General features: G+C 46.3%; 1 protein-coding gene across 7 annotated transcripts in view; it reads right to left on the bottom strand.

The window, feature by feature from the left end:
* The window catches only part of ALPK2 (alpha kinase 2), a 141,173-nt gene that overhangs the window by 106,770 nt on the left and 17,175 nt on the right, over positions 1–17,228 (bottom strand). For all 7 annotated transcript variants that reach the window (XM_064379083.1, XM_064379086.1, XM_064379087.1 and 4 more), the window contains 2 exons: positions 16,283–16,410; positions 11,929–12,046 (listed from right to left, as the gene is read on the bottom strand). In XM_064379083.1, coding sequence (XP_064235153.1) covers positions 11,929–12,046; positions 16,283–16,391 — 227 coding nt within the window. In that variant the 5' untranslated portion in view covers positions 16,392–16,410. Of the gene's footprint in view, positions 1–11,928; positions 12,047–16,282; positions 16,411–17,228 lie in introns of those variants that run through there.

Raw genomic sequence — 17,228 nt, 5'->3', positions numbered from 1 at the left:
GGGTGATGGAGAGTAAGACCCTGTCAAAAGAAAGAGAGAGAGAGAGAGAGAGAGAAACCCTCTTATGTGTTCCCATCTCACTTCAAATCAAATCCAAAGTCAGGACCATGTGCCATGGCCTACAAGCAATGAGCTGACTTTGGAGTCACAGAGGGAAGAGAACCTGCTTTCCCCAGGTAATAACCACATCTCCTCCCACTCTGCCCTTTCACTTCTGTACCCAGAGCCCCTCACCAGAGAGACCTTCCTACTGTAATGCACCTTCCCTCCCTTGTGCTTCTTTATTCTTTTTCACCTGACCCATGACGTAGTTCCTGGTTTGTTAAATGTCTGGCTCCTCTAGTTATCCCTTTCCCATGAGAGCAGGGACTCCAGTGTTCACTGCTGTATCCTCAGGGTCTACAACAATCCCTGGCATAGAGGAGGTCCTTCATGCATCCTTATTTTTGAATGAAGTCCTTATAATCACTCCTTTTTGAATTATATTCCAGGACGTATCTTAATACGTTTGGGAGGATGGGACTGGTAGGGTGAGATGCAGTGATTAATATAATGGACTTGGGGGCCCTGGGAAACAGAATTTTGGGGTTCTAATCCTAGCTTTGTTTCTAACCCTTGTGTTACTTTGGATGGGCTTCTAGGCTTCTAAGTGATCTCTCTGGGCCTTAGGTGACCTAGAGGGTGTAAGCAGTGGTCTAGACCAATTGGATTGGACCAATTAAAGCAGAATATTTTAGGGGTGGGATATAAGCATCAATCATTGTTAAAGTTCCCCAGAGGTAATGTGTAGCCAGGAGTGGGCTAAGACTTAGAGCGGGGTTTCTCTTGTATTAAAAATGCACACAAAACACTTGGGATGCCATGAAAATGCAGGCTCTGATTGGCTGGGTCTGGAGAGGGAGCGGGGATTTTGCCATTTTAACAAGCTCCCAGGGGTTGCTGATGCTGGTGGCCCATGACCAGGCTCTGAGCAGCATCATCTGGAAGCCGCTTCCAGCTTGGTGACTCCAACGTTTCTATCAAGGGTAAAGGTCCCTTTATTAAATTCTCAGGAAAACATCAGCTGTCACTCCGCTAGCTGCTCAATTTGAGCTGAGCTCCCTAGTCAATGACTGGCAAGCTGCCCCGGCATGTACTCTGTGGGTGTTAAGAGTTGGTTTTCCTTCTTAAAAACGAATTGCTGAACTCAGAAAGGAGGAATGAGCAAAACCAGGTCTACAAATGTCTCTCCCAAAAGCAGGCTCGGAGACCTGTGGTCAGGGAAGAAACCCGTCCAAGTCAAAGGTTCCCTTTGTCTGTCATTCTGTTGTCAGGGCCTCCGTGCTGGCTGTGTCCTGTGTCCTTCTGTGTCTTCCTGACCGGACCATCTCATGATGCCTCTGCCTGGCTGCCACCTCCTGATGCCCACTGGTGAGCAGAGGCAGACAGGCAAGCAGGTCACCCTGCATAGGGCAAGAGAGCAGCCTCAGGGCTGTCAAGGAGCAGCTCTAACAGGGAAGAATCTCCAGCCACCGCAGGGAACGGGCAGTGACAAGGACAGAAAGGGAGCAGCCACTGTCTGACACCCTGCAGTTCAAACAGTGACCAGAGCTGCTGACATCGGGGCCTTCTCCTACAGCTGCTCATTATTCTGCCAACCCAATCCCCTAAGGATTCAGCAGCAGAGTCCCTGACCATCAAGAAGCCACAGTGGATTGAAGTCATTTTCCCCAGTTCGGATGGCCATACATGGAATGGCTCTTTCGCCTGCTGCCCTTGAGGCAAGTCACGATGAAGAACAGAACCCCCGGATGCATTGCGTTAATTCCTCTCACAAATCTTTTTTTTTTGAGACAGGGTCTCACTTTGTCATCCAGACTGGGGTGCTCACTGCAGCTTCAACCCCCCGGGCCCAAGCAGTTCTCCCACCTCAGCCTCCCAAGAAGCTGGGACCTCAGGTGCAACCACCACTCCAAGCTAATTTAAAAAAAAAAAAACTGACCAGGCTCAGTGGCTACTTATGCTCTCATAGAGTGCTGCAAATCTGCGATTCTGAACAAGAGGATCCCTGTCCACCCCACTGGCCTTGTCTTAGTCTGGCCCTGTATATAGCCAGGACCCTTCCATATTTGGAGCTGTGCTATCTACTGAATTATGCCCTCCACCACCACCAGTTCATATGTTGAAGCCCTAACCTCCAATGTGATGGTATCTGGAGACAGGGCCTTTGGGAGGTGATATGGTTTAGATGAGGTCACAAGGGTGGGGCCCTCATGACAGGATTAGTGCCCTTAGAAGAAGAGGCACTGGAGAGCTTGCACACTCTCTCTCTCCCCCATGTGAGAACATAGTGAGAAGGCAGCTTCTGCAAACCAGGAAGAGGGTCCTGGTGGCCCCTTGATCTTGGACTTCCAGCCTCCAGGACAGTAAGAAAGAAACTTCCATTGTTTAAGCCACCCACACTGCGTTATTTTGGTAGAGTAGCTCAAGCTGACTATGATAGGCAGGGTCAGAGAAACTATCCCAGGGCTCAACCCCTCTCACAGGTGGTCCCCATTCCCACCCATTCTCAGGTTCATCTGGGGCCCCAGTGTGGGGTGTGGCCTGCAGGGAGTCCTGGAGCATCCAGAGCAGCGGCTCCCCCCCATGTGTGGGGGACTCCGCGGAGGCATAGCCTTGTGTCTCATGGAATGTAATGGTACTGGCCCAGCATTGTGGGATTCAGAAAAAAATGAATGGGAGCATGTGCTTGGGAGAAGACAAAGCAGGAATTCAAGGTGATGGAGCCTGGCGGCAAATGGGGAGGGGCGTGAAGTCCAAGGCAAACAGTGGTTCATGGAGAACTCAGGAGGCAAGGGCAGGAGAGGCTCCCAGGCAGGACCTGGCAGGGGCAGGAGAGGCTCCCAGGCAGGACCTGGCAGGGGCAGGAGAGGCTCCCAGGCAGGACCTGGCAGAGGCAGGGAGGACTTGGGGCTGTCATGAAGAGGCCCTCGGCTGAGTGCATGAGGAGGAGAAAATAGGCTGGGCTGGTCAGGACAAAGACACACGCTGCTGAACTGAACCCCTTTCTCAGTCCTGCCCACTCCCTATAGAATGGGGGCAAAGCCCTTCTCAGGACTCATAGGGCCTGATTAGTTTCAGCTCTGCCCATAACTAGCCACCTACCCTTGTCAGCTAACTTCTTTATCAGCTTTACCTTACAGGGAGTTGATCAAATGTTAGCCTAGCACTAACACATCATGATTTCTGCATGAGCAAGACACCCCGTCTTTTCGATATTTCCAGATCTATCTGCCTCTAATTCTATGAGTACAAGGTAGGGCTGACTCCAAGAACTTCCCTAGCATGCCTGATATTCTCAGGTCTCAGAAGGTGTCAACGGAGTGACATTTTCACAGGCTTTCAGAACGTGTCCAACTTCTAGTGATTGGTACACCTTTTCTTGACTGTCCCAAAGTCTTGGGAGGGTCTCTTAGATCAACCTGTCACCTGTCATCTGACTAGCATGATTTGCCCTGAGTAGTCCTCCCCATGGTGGGAGCAGCCGCCCAAGTCCCATCCCCGAGAAAGATGAGCGAGTGTCCCAGAACCTGGCCTATGACCATTCACTCCTCTGAAACACTTAACTGCTAAAGTCACCACCAGAATGTGATGACAAGCAGTGGATTCTCAGAAGGGACCTATCACCCAGGGACTAACTGGGAGTTCCTTGTCAGACCCTCGGAACTCATTCAAGTAGGGCTCTGGGCATGGTCTGAGTCATGGCCCTGATGCGTGCCTGCTGGATTCATTCAGGGAGAATGCCACAGGAACCTGCCTCGGCCCTGTGCTGGGAACACAGGCGCCTTCCAGGTGTCGGAAAGTTCTACCAGTCATCCTTAAGACTTGTAAGACCTACTTAAGCTCACAGGAACATGAAGTTCACAAAATGCTTTCCAACCCTGGATGAAAAGCATTTTCCATCTTAGCCAAGACATAGCAAGATTCAGTCATCTTTATTTCTACCTGATGATTCCTTGAACAATCACATTAACTACATTTTACCCTCCAAAACAGAAATAGTAAAGGGGAAAAATGCTGCCTTTCTTACCTCCAAACTCTCCTATTTTAATCAGTTCCAAAATTATAGTTTGGGGTGGGGAGCATGTTTGAAGCACATGAAATAGCTATGATTTATTGAGTATTTGAAATTCTTTGCATGTGTTGATTTAATCTCCACGACAACCCTATTAGGCAGGTGCTATTATTATCCCCAGTTTACAGATGAGAAAACTGAGACACAGAAAAGTTAAATAATTTTCCCAGGATGATACAGCTTATAGATCTGGGATTTAAACCCAGATCTCTGGACCCTGCCTATCAATGGTACAAAGAATTGTCTGTCCTTTGTAAGTGAAGTTGATGGTGACAGTTCTACTGTTAGTAGGTTGTGTGTTCTGAGGTGTTTCTCCACTGCCCAAGTGATTTTTGTGCCTCAGCCTCCCGAGTAGCTGGGATTACAGGCATGCGCCACCACATCCGGCTAAACTTTTTATTTCTAGTAGAGACAGGTTTTCACCATGTTGGTCAGGCTAGTCTTGAACTCCTGACCCCAAGAGATCCGCCCACCTTGGCCTCCCAAAGTGCTAAGATTACAGGTGTGAGCCACCGTGCCCGGCTGTAATGGGGATATCTTTAACTGATTCACCTATACTCACTTGCCCGGCCTTATTCACGAACAACTACTCATGTGTTTTTCAGATGTCTGGCAAATGGTTTAGGTTTCCTTGGGTGATCATGTATAGACAGAGAACAATGGCCCTCCCAGGGGCACAGATGACAAGCACTTACAAAGAGCTTTCATACCAGAGTAGCTTAAGGAAGGTAACACCACGCCCCAAGCCTCCTGGGGTCTATCTGTCTGTCTGGACATGTGAAATAAATGAGAATGCCAACATATTACTGAAGTCACAGAGTCCACCTTCTGAAAACAATCCACTCTGTGAGGGGCAACAGTTAATAGCGTGTTAGAGTTCTAGTGGAAATGGAAATGAAAAGAAAACCCATCCAAACAGGGTTGCGAGTATAAAACATGCATAACAAAAACAGCTTAAACCTTTGTGTCTGGGTGACCACTCTCTGGTTACATATCCATTTTATTTCAGGGTCTGTTTTCTCCACTGGACTATAAGATCATAGAGAACTTTGTTTCCTCTTACTTGGCACTGGGTTCTAGAGCATATTAAGTGCACTTAATGCTTGTTGGATAAATGAATGGTTAAGAATAGCTTAAGTGTGTTGGCTCACGCCTATAATCCCAGCACTTTGGGAGGCTGAGGCAAGCAGATCACCTGAGGTCGGAGTTCGAGACCAGCCTGGCCAACATAGTGAAACCCTGTCTATACTAAAAATACAAAAATTAGCTGGGCGTGGTGGCATGCGCCTGTAATCCCAGCTACTTGGGTGGCTGAGGCAGGAGAATCACTTGAACCCAAGAGGTGGAGGTTACAGTGAGCCCAGATCTTGCCACTGCACTCCAGCCTGGGCAACAGAGTGGGACTCTATCTCAAAGAAAAAAAAAATTCTGTAGGCAAGGGGCAGTCAGAGATGATTTTTTTGAGAAGAATAAAGATAGATGCAAATAGGTGATTTAAAAGATTAATTAAATTTTCCACAGATAGAAGGTACAGATTACAAAATCTGGCTACTAATTCCACTCGTGAGTATGCACACCTTGTTGCAATGTGACTTTGCCACTCCACTCTTCAAAAGTGGAGTCTGTTTTTCTGCCTCTTAAAAGTGGTTGGCCTGTGACTTGCTTTGGCCAAGAGAATGTGAGAGAATTGATGTTGGGTGGAACACACAAGGCCCTGCAGCTCCATGACCTTGGAATGCTGCCCTGAGACTTCCCTGTAAGAAAACCAGTGCTGGCCTCCTGGGAGATGAGAGCCCATGTGGAGGAGAGCAAGGTGGCCCAGCCAACAGCGGTGTCCACTGCCGGGCCTGTCAGGGAAACCACACTGGACCTTCCAGCCCAACCAATCCTTAAATGGACTTGAGTGGCAGGAATGAGCATCAGAGAGCCAGGGAAAACCAGCAGAGAATCAGCCCGCCAGTCCACAGATCCATGAGAATTAAGAAACTGCTGCTCTTCGAGAGCCCACCAGTTTTGTGGTAGTTTGCTAAGGGTGCTCAACCTCGGCGCTCCAGACATCTTAGATGGGAGAATGTCTGGCTGTGGGGCTGCCCCACACACTATCCAATGTTCAGCAGCAGCCTTGGCCTCCCCCCACCAGCTTCAGTAGCACCTCAGCCCCTCCTGTCAGGACAATCCAAATGCTTCCAGACATTGCCGAATGTCCCCTGGGGGAGAAACACAAGTGACCCAAGAAACTGTATTGATTTCCCCTTCAAATCCTTGAATAATCGATAGTGAATTTGGGGCAGAGTTGAAAGAAATGTTTTTGCCCCTTGGTCCCTAGACAGCTCCCACTGGGTGGTCTGGATGAACTCAACTGGAACCAACACTGCATTCTCAGATCAACCTGGGCAGTGCTTATGTCCAGGAAGGCAAATAGCCCTGCCTCCTTTTACGGGACTGCTCGGCTACCCCATGTATTAGCTTCCTAGGGATGCATAACAAAGTACTACAAACTGGGTGGCAGAAAGCAACAGAAATTTATTCTTTCACAGTTCTCGTGTCAAAAAGTCTAACATCAAGTTATCATCAAGCCATGGTCCCTCAAAATTTCTGGGGAAGACTTTTCCCTTGCCTCTTCCCAGTTTCTGATGGCTGCTGGCAATTTTTGGCATGTCTCAGCTTCCCATTGTATCACCCCAATCTCTGTCTCTGTCTTCCCACTGACATTTTTTTCCCCTGTATGTGGCTCTGTGGCTCTGTTTTCCCTTTTTAAAAGGATACCAGTCATTGAATTAGGACCTACCCTGTCAGAGGTGTTTGAACCAGAGTGACTCCATCTTGAATATGGACTGGGTAAACTAAGGCTGAGACCTACTGGGCTGCATTCCTAGGAGGTTAGGCATTCTTAGTCACAGGATGAGACAGGAGGTTGGCACTAGATACAGGTCACAAAGACCCTGCTGATAGAACAGGATGCAGTAAAGAAGCAGCCAAGACCCAGGAAAACCAAGATGGCGAAGAAAATGACCGCTGGTCATCCTCACTGCTCATATGCTAATTATAATGCATTAGATGCCAAAAGACACTCCCAACAGCACCATGACAGTTTACCAATGCCCTGGCAACATTTGGAAGTTACCCTATATAATCTAAAAGTAGGAGGGACCCTCATTTCTGGGAAATCTCTGCCCTTTTCCCAGAAAACTCATAAATTATCCACTTCTTGTTTAACATGAAATCAAGAAATAACTCCAAGTACACTCAGGCAAGCAGCCCACACCACTGCCCTGCCATTCTTTTACTTTCTTAATAAACTTGCTTTCACTTACTCTGTGAACTTCCCCCAAACTTTCTTGCATGAGGTCCAAGAACCCTCTCTTGGGGTCTGGATTGGAACCCCTTTTCTGTAACAGGCAATCCAACAACCTAATCCAATGTGAACTCCTTCACTAATTATACCTGCAGAAATCCTATTTCTAAATAAGGTCGCATTCTGAGGCTCCAGGAGGACATGGATTTGGGGGACACTATTCAACCCTGTGTGCACTCTATGAGCTGACTGGCTTGTGGTGACTGTGCTGTTCTCCTGGTCATTGTCCCTGCCCGGTGCTCTGTGGACCTGCCCCCAGCCTAGGCGATGCCAGAGCAGAGTTGATGAGAGAGCAGAGGGGCTGCTTTGCCCGCCTTTAGCCCAGGCAGAGATCGAGCTTTGCTGCTCCTGCTGTGTCCTCTGCCCCCTTCCCCTTCCTTCCACCTCCCTCCTGCTCACCCTCAGCACTGCGATGTGATTGTAACCATCAAAGGAGGCTTCTCTGCTGAGGAGCGGGTATATCTAAGTGCAGGTTTCTGGACAGATTTTTATCTGTTGCTTTGCTGCCTTTCTTTACATTGTATTCATAAGAGACCACAATTCCCCACGTGTATACACATCGTCGCAATATGTTTTCGTTATGAGGTAGAAAACATCTATTTGCATTTTCCTCCCCACCCCCTAACTCCCACATCTTTTGGGGAAAAAAAAGCCAAAACTCCGTTTCAAGCTACAGTGCGTACCATAATGTTATTATTGATGTTTCTCTCCCTGTGAATGCCTCTTTGCCTTTTCATTTCTCTTCCTGCCAAGCACACTTGACCCGTGGTAATGTAAAGGTTACAATAGCAATGATAAATCTCTTCCCCGCCGTCTCACTTGCCTGAAGTGTCCAGGTTCGTGAGATGAGTGCTGTATGAGGAGGAGAATGCAGGGAAGATAAAGGACAGAGTACTACTGACTAGCGGAAAGAGAGAAAATCAAAAGGTTCCTAAGGACGACCGCAAGGCTCTCAGCCTCAAAGCAGAACTGCAGATTAGGTTTGTTAAACCAAAAAAAACCCTTGGGAAACATAGAAACAGGAGCTTTCAAATATCTAAAAACTCAGATTGAATGACCCAAAGACCAACCGTAGGTTAAGAGAAGTATGTTTCCTTGGGCTGTGAGCTAATCCAGTGGTTGATGGTGTATAGCAGGAAATGTTGAGACTAATATTAAACTAACAACTAACTTTTAATCTTTGAAAGGCATTTGCACAAAACACCGGTCATTTCCCTGGCCAGCATTTAACATACTGGTATAAGTCAAATTACTTTGCAGATGAATGTATAGGACATAAAGCGTTTTTCATTTTCAGCAACACACTGAAATCACCTGGGATTCTGATTTAATTGGTCAAGAGTGAAGGCCAAGCATTAGTGGGTGTTAAAGGCTCCCCAGGAGATACTAACGGGCAGCTAGAGTTCAGAACTACTGGTGTAAAATGTCAGAACTTCCAAAGATCATTAGTGTTCAGCATCCTCACTACTAAGCAGCCAAACATAACCACATCTATTACAGGGCTCTACCAACATTTCTTGCATTACGACTGAATACTTTTCCCAGTAGGTGGGCTATTTTTTAAAATGGCAGCCCAGGAGCTTGGAAAGGGTGGACTCTGTGATGTTCAATCTTCCATTTCTATGGTAAGCCACTGCCCTGCTGGATCTCAGAGCAGGGAATGGTCACTGCCTGCACCTTCCACAGGACAAGTTCCCTCCCCAAGTTTCTCCTCCTGCTTTGACTTGCCCACCAGCCTCTGGGGCTTCCTCATGGGCTTCTTACTCCTCCATCCTTTTCTACCTTCATCCCGTATATGGAACATAAAACAGTAATAGCAAATCTCAATTCTTAAAAGAACACACGTCAGCCGGGCCCAGTGGCTCACGCCTGTAATCCTAGCACTTTGGGAGGCCGAGGCGGGTGAGTTGCCTGAGCTCAGGAGTTCGAGACCAACCTGGGCAACACAGTAAAACCCCATCTCTCCTAAAATACAAAAAATTACCCAGATGTGGTGGGGTGCACCTGTAGTCCCAGTTACTTGGGAGGCCGGGGCAGGAGAATTGCTTGAACCTAAGAGGCAGAGGTTGCTGTGAGCTGAGATTGTGCCACTGCACTCCAGCCTGGGTGACAGAGCAAGACTCCGTCTCCAAAAAAAAAAAAAAAAAAAAAAAAGAATACATGTCAAGCTTATCTTCTGGCTAAAATGTGAGTATAATATTTTGGTTTACTGTGAGACTAAAATTAATCAGGAAGTACGTGTTGAGTGCTCACAGGCAGATAAGCAAAGGTGGGAAACATATGAGGAAGTTCAGTGTGTAGGTCTTCAAGGATCTTACCAGGGTAGGCAAACTATACCCGATAAGCCAAATCTAGTCCCTCACCTGTTTTTGTAAATAAAGTTTTGTTGGTACACAACTATGCTCTTTTTTTAAAAGCATATTATGTATGACACACGTGAATAGCTGTGGCCTACTTTTGCATCTAGCCTGCAAAGGCTAGAATATTTACTATCTGGCCCCTATTAGAAAAATGTTTGCTAACTTGGATCTAGATAAACCAACCACGAAAACAATAGTAGAGAGATATAGATAGATAGATGTCTCCATCAATCCTTTCAACAATATTTATGTTGCAGGCACTGTGCCAGGTTTTAGGGGATGTTTGTGAGAATCAGAGAGGGCTCCTGCTCCCGCCTCCTGTGAGGCCCATAGTCTACTGAATTTGTCTTCAATCCTGAGCAATGAATAAGCACCAAAAGGGAGGCCTGTGCAACAAGATCAAAGGAGAAGAGAATGTTTGAGGCTGGACAGACCCATGGGTAACTGGAATCTCACCTGTGAACCTTACAGGTGGTTTCTAAGCTGAATGGGATAAAGATGAGGAAGGGAAGCCCTTGACGAGTTGGAATGAAGAAGTAGGAAAGTCCAGGCCATGGTCAAGGGCCAGCAAATGCCAATCTGGCTGCCTCATGGATCACGTATACTGGAGTGGTAAGGGGAAGAATGGCTTTCTTTGTTTACCACTGATCGTCCATACCAGAGGTGGCGTTTTGTAAGGGTGTCGACGATGTTTGTGTTATTTACCTTCATCTCTAGCATTAAGCAAAATGCCTGGCATATGTAGGTGCCTGAAGAATATTATCTAAAGAATTGAAGAGTGGATGAATAATGGGTATCTTGAATGTTAGGCTAGATATGCTGTAAGTCAGATAAGCATTTCGAACATGGTTAAATGATGTCCAATGTTACTTTATGTATTTACCTATTTTTGAGACAGGATTTCACTCTGTCACCCAAGCTGGAGTGCAGTGGTGCAATCATAGCTCACTGCAACCTAAAACTCCTGGGCTCAAGAAATTACTCACCTTGGCTCTTGAGTACCTGGGACTAGAGGCATGAGCCACCATGCCCAGCTAATTTTTCAATTTTTTTGGAGAAATGAAGTCTCACTATGTTGCCCAGGCTTGTCTCAAACTCCTGGCCTTAAGCAATGTTCCTGCCTCACCCTCCCAAAGTGCTGAGATTACAGGCATGAGCCACACCACTCTCAGCCAGTTACTTTAAACAAAGGAATAGATGGGAGATAAGAAAGCCTTCATGTTTATGAACAACTACTATATAATGAAAGGTCTATAAGCATTACATTCTTTAACTCTCTCTGTCATCCTTTTGTTTTATAGATGATGAAATTGGGTTTCAGAGAGGTTAAATAACTGAGCAGGGTCACACAGAGAAAAAATGGCAGAGCTGGAACTCAACAAGTCTTTTCTGAAATCTCAGACTCAAGGCTACCAGCACGCTCCCATGCCTACCAGTCATTTTCATACCATGCTTTGAAGAACCCTCAGGCTCCTCAGAGCCCCGCTAAGGGCACTGTGACCAATTTAGTAGCACTGAGGATCAAAAGCACAGACTCTCTACCCAGCTTCACCCCCAGCAGTTCTCATCTCTCCTCTACATATTGAGTTTCCTGATTTTATCCAAACAAAAGTTCTTGGAGGAACAAAAAAGAATTAGAAATCACTGCTTCCTGAAATAAAGCCGAGGGTATGGCTTCTAGCCTGATCTCCACCACCAAGGTGCTGTGGGATCATGGTCAATCACTTCTCCTTCCTCCTTACCCATGAAAGGTTGGACGACAATGCTGAGATCTCATCATGCTTTCTTCACTTTCCAGAGAGATCAAGATGAAATGAAAAGCTTATTTAATGAATGGCAATGGCTGGATCACCTTGAATAAAATCCTAGATAAAGCTTAACTCCATTGACAGCAGCAAATAAGGGGAGTAAAATTAGTTACTGAACAGAGTTCAGGAAATTGTCATTGCTGGGTGTTTTGGCTGATGCCTGCCAATGGCATCTAAAATTAGGACTCCAGAGCAAACACTAGCCAGTCTTTCAGCCTTACCTCATAGTAACCAGCACATGATCGAATATAGGGATATGAATAAACAGTCCACAGGGGTATAGCCACTTACCAAGAGAGATGTAATACATGAATATACTGATTCTCAAAGAATTCGTAGCTGGAAGCAATGCCCCTCTTCTCCATGGCTTGACCATTCTTATACCAAGTTACCTCTGGCTTGGGCTGGCCTGATGATAAAGAAAGAAAAATATCCTTATTAGTTTAGGTGTTTTTAGGGAAAAAAACCCATAAAGCTATGAACAAGGATGGACAGTAAGCAACAGGGATGAGCATGATGGATTATGCCAGGTGAGGAATTGGAACGGCTGCTTCTTGCTGATACAAATAAACACGTTGTTCAGTAGACACTATTGAGCATGTTATGTACCTAAGATAGTGCTGTGCTGATGGGTGGGATACAAAATGAAATAGGCTCCCCCCAATCTCAAGGTGCTATTAAGAAAAACTTTCCAATACTTGGAAATAAGGCAAAGATAGGAATAGTAACTTTTTTCAATGTCATCTAAAGGCAAAGGCCAATCCAAGCATGATCTTGGGTCATATGCTTTGTTTCACTGAATGGTAACTACTGATTTAAAGTGAAGTTATATGTTAACTTGTAGGTTTTTATCCAAAAGAGATGCAAATAATTGCCATTTGGAAGAAAAGATAACCCTCTAAGTTATTGTTTTCTTTCTTTCTTTTTTTTTTTCTTGAGACGGAGTTTCGCTGTTGTTACCCAGACTGGAGTGCAATGGCGCGATCTCCGCTCACCGCAACTTCCGCCTCCTGGGTTCAGGCAATTCTCCTGCCACAGCCTCCAGAGTAGCTGGGATTACAGGCGCGCACCACCATGCCCAGCTAATTTTTGTATTTTTAGTAGAGACGAGGTGTCACCTTGTTGACCAGGATGGTCTCTATCTCTTGACCTCGTGATCCACCCGCCTCGGCCTCCCAAAGTGCTGGGATTACAGGCGTGAGCCACCGCGCCCGGCCCTAAGTTATTGTTTATTGATCTGTAGGACACTAACCAGTGCTACACCTAACCCAGCAGTTTTACCCCATCATTCCTTTATTAAATTGCCTATATATACCTAGTTCCTCAGGCCTTGTTTCTGGTTTCTTCTTTAATTAATGAGTGGAATCAAATCTTTAAAATGTGTATTTCATATTTGCATGGAAATCACTTTACCTTTTTGAAAATTATATTTTAATAGTGCTCAAAGTTAGTGTGTTAGTTATGGTACAAAAAAGAGGAGAACAAAGTAGATTTGCAAATGCCACTGTCTTCCTGAGGAAGGAGGGGTTTGGAATGCAGGGCCTTCCAGGCTGATGCTGTGCATGTGTGATTGATATCATCACAGAAACTGACCTATGCTTTTTCCCTTAGAAGGGACTCATCCTTCCCTGGTGTTCAGTAATGGGATGTGATGTTAATGGGCTAATCCAGTAAAACCTCCAGGAATTTCACCCACCCCTTGGGATTCTTCCTTCTTGTTACAGAGCAGGAAGGTTTCCATTGTGTTCCAAAGAGCTTTCTCATTAGCCTCGTGCCACTGAAAATAATATCAAAATGTGCCATATACACAGGAAGGAAAGCCTGGTATTTGGAAACAATACACCATTCCGAATCTGTCTTAGGAACGTTCTTGTGTTTCTGTCTCATTTATTGCATGATTTTTGACGAGCAACTCCAGAGACCAGTAGGATGAGAACTCCATGTTCTGGCCAGGCGCAGTGGCTCACGCCTATAATCCCAGCACTTTGGGAGGCCGAGGCGGGTTGAATGAATCACTTGAGTCTAGGAGTTTAAAAATCAGTCTGGGCAACATGGCAAAACCCATCTCTATAAAAAATACAAAAATTATTCGGGTGTGGTGGTGTACACCTGTGGTCTCAGCTACCCGGGAGGCTAAGACAGGAGGATCATCTGAGCCCGTGTGGTCGAGGCTGCAGTGAGACATAATCATGATTGTGCCACTGCACTCCAGCCTGGACGACAGAGTGAGACCCTGCCTCAAAAAAAGAAGAAGAAGAAGAAGAAGAATTTAAAAAAGGAATGCCATAGAAAGAGGAAAGCCAAAAGAGGTAGAGAGGAAGAAAAGGTCCATGAGGCCTGCACTTGTACCAGGAGAAGGGCCTGAAGATTCTGAGTCCCCCTCCCTCCCTCTCTGTGTCTCCCAGCCAGGCTGCCGCTGTGCTCATGCCATGAATGCACTTTTTTGGCAACTGTGGATTTTTTCCTCCTTGCCTTCTCCTTCAGGTAAATGCCTGAGTAGTGACCCCGGGGCTTGGAACAGATAAACTTGCATGCAAGGATACATCCTCCAGCAACTGCGTGGCTGAGCCTCTTACAGGCATTTGCCTATAAAAAAACACATTTGCCTATTTTAAAAAATGGGCTTGCCTGAAAAACCATCAAGGGGTTTCTGATCATAATTCATTTCTGCCAGTTCTTATCAGCCCCACATCAGCCCGTTTCATCACACTCCTTTATAGGAAGGAGTGAATTCCTCTTTTTTTGTGGGTATGTAGCTGTTTTGAGGAAAATACATAAAATATGCATGAGCTGGGCCTGGGAACTCATTCTGATCTCTTGGATTCCAGTTTTTCATTCATTCAGGCTGTGCGAGCTGATTGATTTCCCCCAGTTTCCTAATGGCTGACTGGTTTTTTCCCCTGTGCAGTATAGATCTGAACAATCCGCCAGAAACGAGACTTGCATAGGGAAGTGGTATCTGGTGTCTTGTGGGTGGTTCTCTTTTCTCCTGCCACTTGCTGGAAATCTCATCTGAAAGTCCTCCCCTTGTTTTTTGAACCTACTGTGGGTCACAGATTGAGAGCCACCTCCTAAATATTTCAGAAGTATCTGGGCGAGGGGACCACAGCCAAGTTCAGGGTGTGTCCAAACATATGAGGGCTCTCCTCTGAAGCCTCAAGGTCAACTTGTACCTCTCTGTCCATCTGAATGATGACGGGCCATCACAGAGACAGAAGTCTGGGCTTGGAGAGTTGAGCGCACAGTTCTACACTGCAGCTCCAGGCTGAAATCGACCTTTTATTATGACTTCCGCTAGCCAAAAGCAGCCGTTCCTGAGGCTCATCCCTCTCCTCTCTGGACTTAGAAAAATGAGATCAGAGACCAGCCTGGCCAACATGGTGAAACCCCGTCTCTACTAAAAATACAACAATGAGCTGGGCGTGGTGGTACACATCTGTAATCCAGCCACTCAGGAGGCTGAGGCATGAGAATCACTTGAACCTGGGAGGCGGAGGCTGCAGTGAGCTGAGATCATGCCACTGCACTCCAGCCTAGGCAACAGAGCAAGGCCCTGCCTCAAAAAAAAAAAAGATCAAAGGGAGAAGAGTTTTCTGTCTATCCTCAAAAAACACTATAACACCACTGGTTGGCGCCTTCATGTTTTCAAGAGTTAAGACATAATACAGAAAAAAAAAGAGGGCCAGGTGTCGTGGCAAATGCCTGTAATCTTAACACTTTGGGAGACTGAGGCAGGTGGATCACCTGAGGTCAGGAGTTTGCGACCAGCCTGGCCAACATGGTGAAACCCCGTCTTTACTAAAAATACAAAAACTAGCTGGTTGTGGTGGCATGTACCTGTAATCCCAGCTACTTGGAAGGCTGAGGCAGGAGAATTGCTTGAACCCAGGAAGTGGAGGTTGCAGTGAGCCAAGGTCATGCTGCTGCACTCCAGCCTGGGTGACAAAGCAAGACTCTATCTCAAAAAAAAAAAAAAAAGGAAGAAAAAAGAAAAGAGAACCACCCATGAGGTACAAGATACCACTTCCCTACCCAATTGTTTTATGTTTATGTTCTTTTAATGATAAATCCTTTTACCATTAGAAGTACCCATACTTAATCAATTCTGAGTCCTTGATTCTCCAGTCCAGGGGGAATCTCAGTCCCCTGCTTTTTCTCACTGGTCACCCACCACCTCCATTTTAATATTTTCACTTCTTATTAGCATGCCTGAAGAAGGCACGCAGAGGGGAGACTAGCCAGTTTAAAGATACCAATTAAAGAATAACAGAAGAGTTCCATCAATTTACCAAAAAGAAGGTCCTCATGCCATTCCTCTGTGCCCAGTGAAATTTAAACCATGGCTAAGGACATCCAAGAAAGAAAGAAAAGAGTGGATTATATGAAAAAAATAAATAGCCAGTGTGAGAGTTGCCTAACCCAGAACCACAAGGTGAAGTGTAGGTCAATACATTGTGTCCAGGAAGTCACTCAAAGAAATCTAGAAACAAATCATAGAGAATGCAGTTGCTTCATTGATTACACAGGCACAAAAAACTTCCAAGATAATTTTCCCAAATGATGTTTTAGTAATGCATTTGTGAGCCAAGAAACCTGATACGCAGGGAGATTTTAGAGGGTAATTAGCTAGTCTAGTGATGGTTACCAGATATTATGCAGCGAAGCACAGCGTCTGACTTCTCAGGAACCTTCTGGGAAAGCAACGTAGATAAAAAACACAGCAGGCGCCTCTGGGGCCCTTTGGAGTCTGTCATCCTTTCATGCCACACGAATCTGAAAAAGAAAAATCCCCGACATCACCATTTGTTCTGGGATTTCTCTGGACTTCTTAGGAATTCCAGAAACCACAGGGTGCCACCCTGGCAGCTCATTGCACGCTGCTGGCCTTGGGCAGCCTTTCCAGGCCGTGGTGCTGCTGGCAGTGGGCTGGATCCATCTGTGTTTTAGGGATGTCCTGTGCATTGCAGGACCTTTAGCTGCCTCCCTGCCCTCTACCCACCAGATGCCAGTAGCACCCCTCCCCTCCATGCCTGACAATCAAAAATGTCTGCAGACGCTGCAGGGAGTTGCGGGGGTGGGGAGGTGCCCTGACTGAGAACCACAAGTCCTACTGTCCTAGGCAGATCCCAGGGCAGCCAGAGCTCCAACAGAGAGGGAAGCATCCCGTGAGCCTACGGTTAGTGCCACCTCCTCTCATTCCTCTTCCTTTTTTTTTTTTTTTTTGAGATAAAGTCTCGCTCTGTCGCCCAGGCTGGAGTGCAATGGTGTGATCTCAGCTCACTGCAACCTCTGTCTCCCAGGTTCAAGCGATTCTCCTGCCTCAGCCTCCTGAGTAGCTGCGATTACAGGCGTGTGCCACCATGCCCAGCTAATTTTTTGTATTTTTAGTAGAGATAGGGTTTCACCGTGTTGGTCAGGCTGGTCTTGAACTCCTGACATCATGATCCACCTGCCTTGGCCTCCCAAAGTGCTGGGATTACAGGCATGATCCACCGCACCTGGCCCCTTTCTCTTCTTAAAGTCTGTTCATAGTGTGCTCAAAAAAGTGTATATGTGTCTTTGGCTCTAAAAAACAAGTTGGTTATGTTGAA

This window comes from Aotus nancymaae, unplaced genomic scaffold (genome assembly GCF_030222135.1).
Source record: "Aotus nancymaae isolate 86718 unplaced genomic scaffold, 86718_ANA_hifiasm-v0.15.2.pri h1tg000020l, whole genome shotgun sequence".
Lineage (NCBI taxonomy): Eukaryota > Metazoa > Chordata > Mammalia > Primates > Aotidae > Aotus > Aotus nancymaae.
This window is presented reverse-complemented; position numbering and strand designations above follow the sequence as displayed.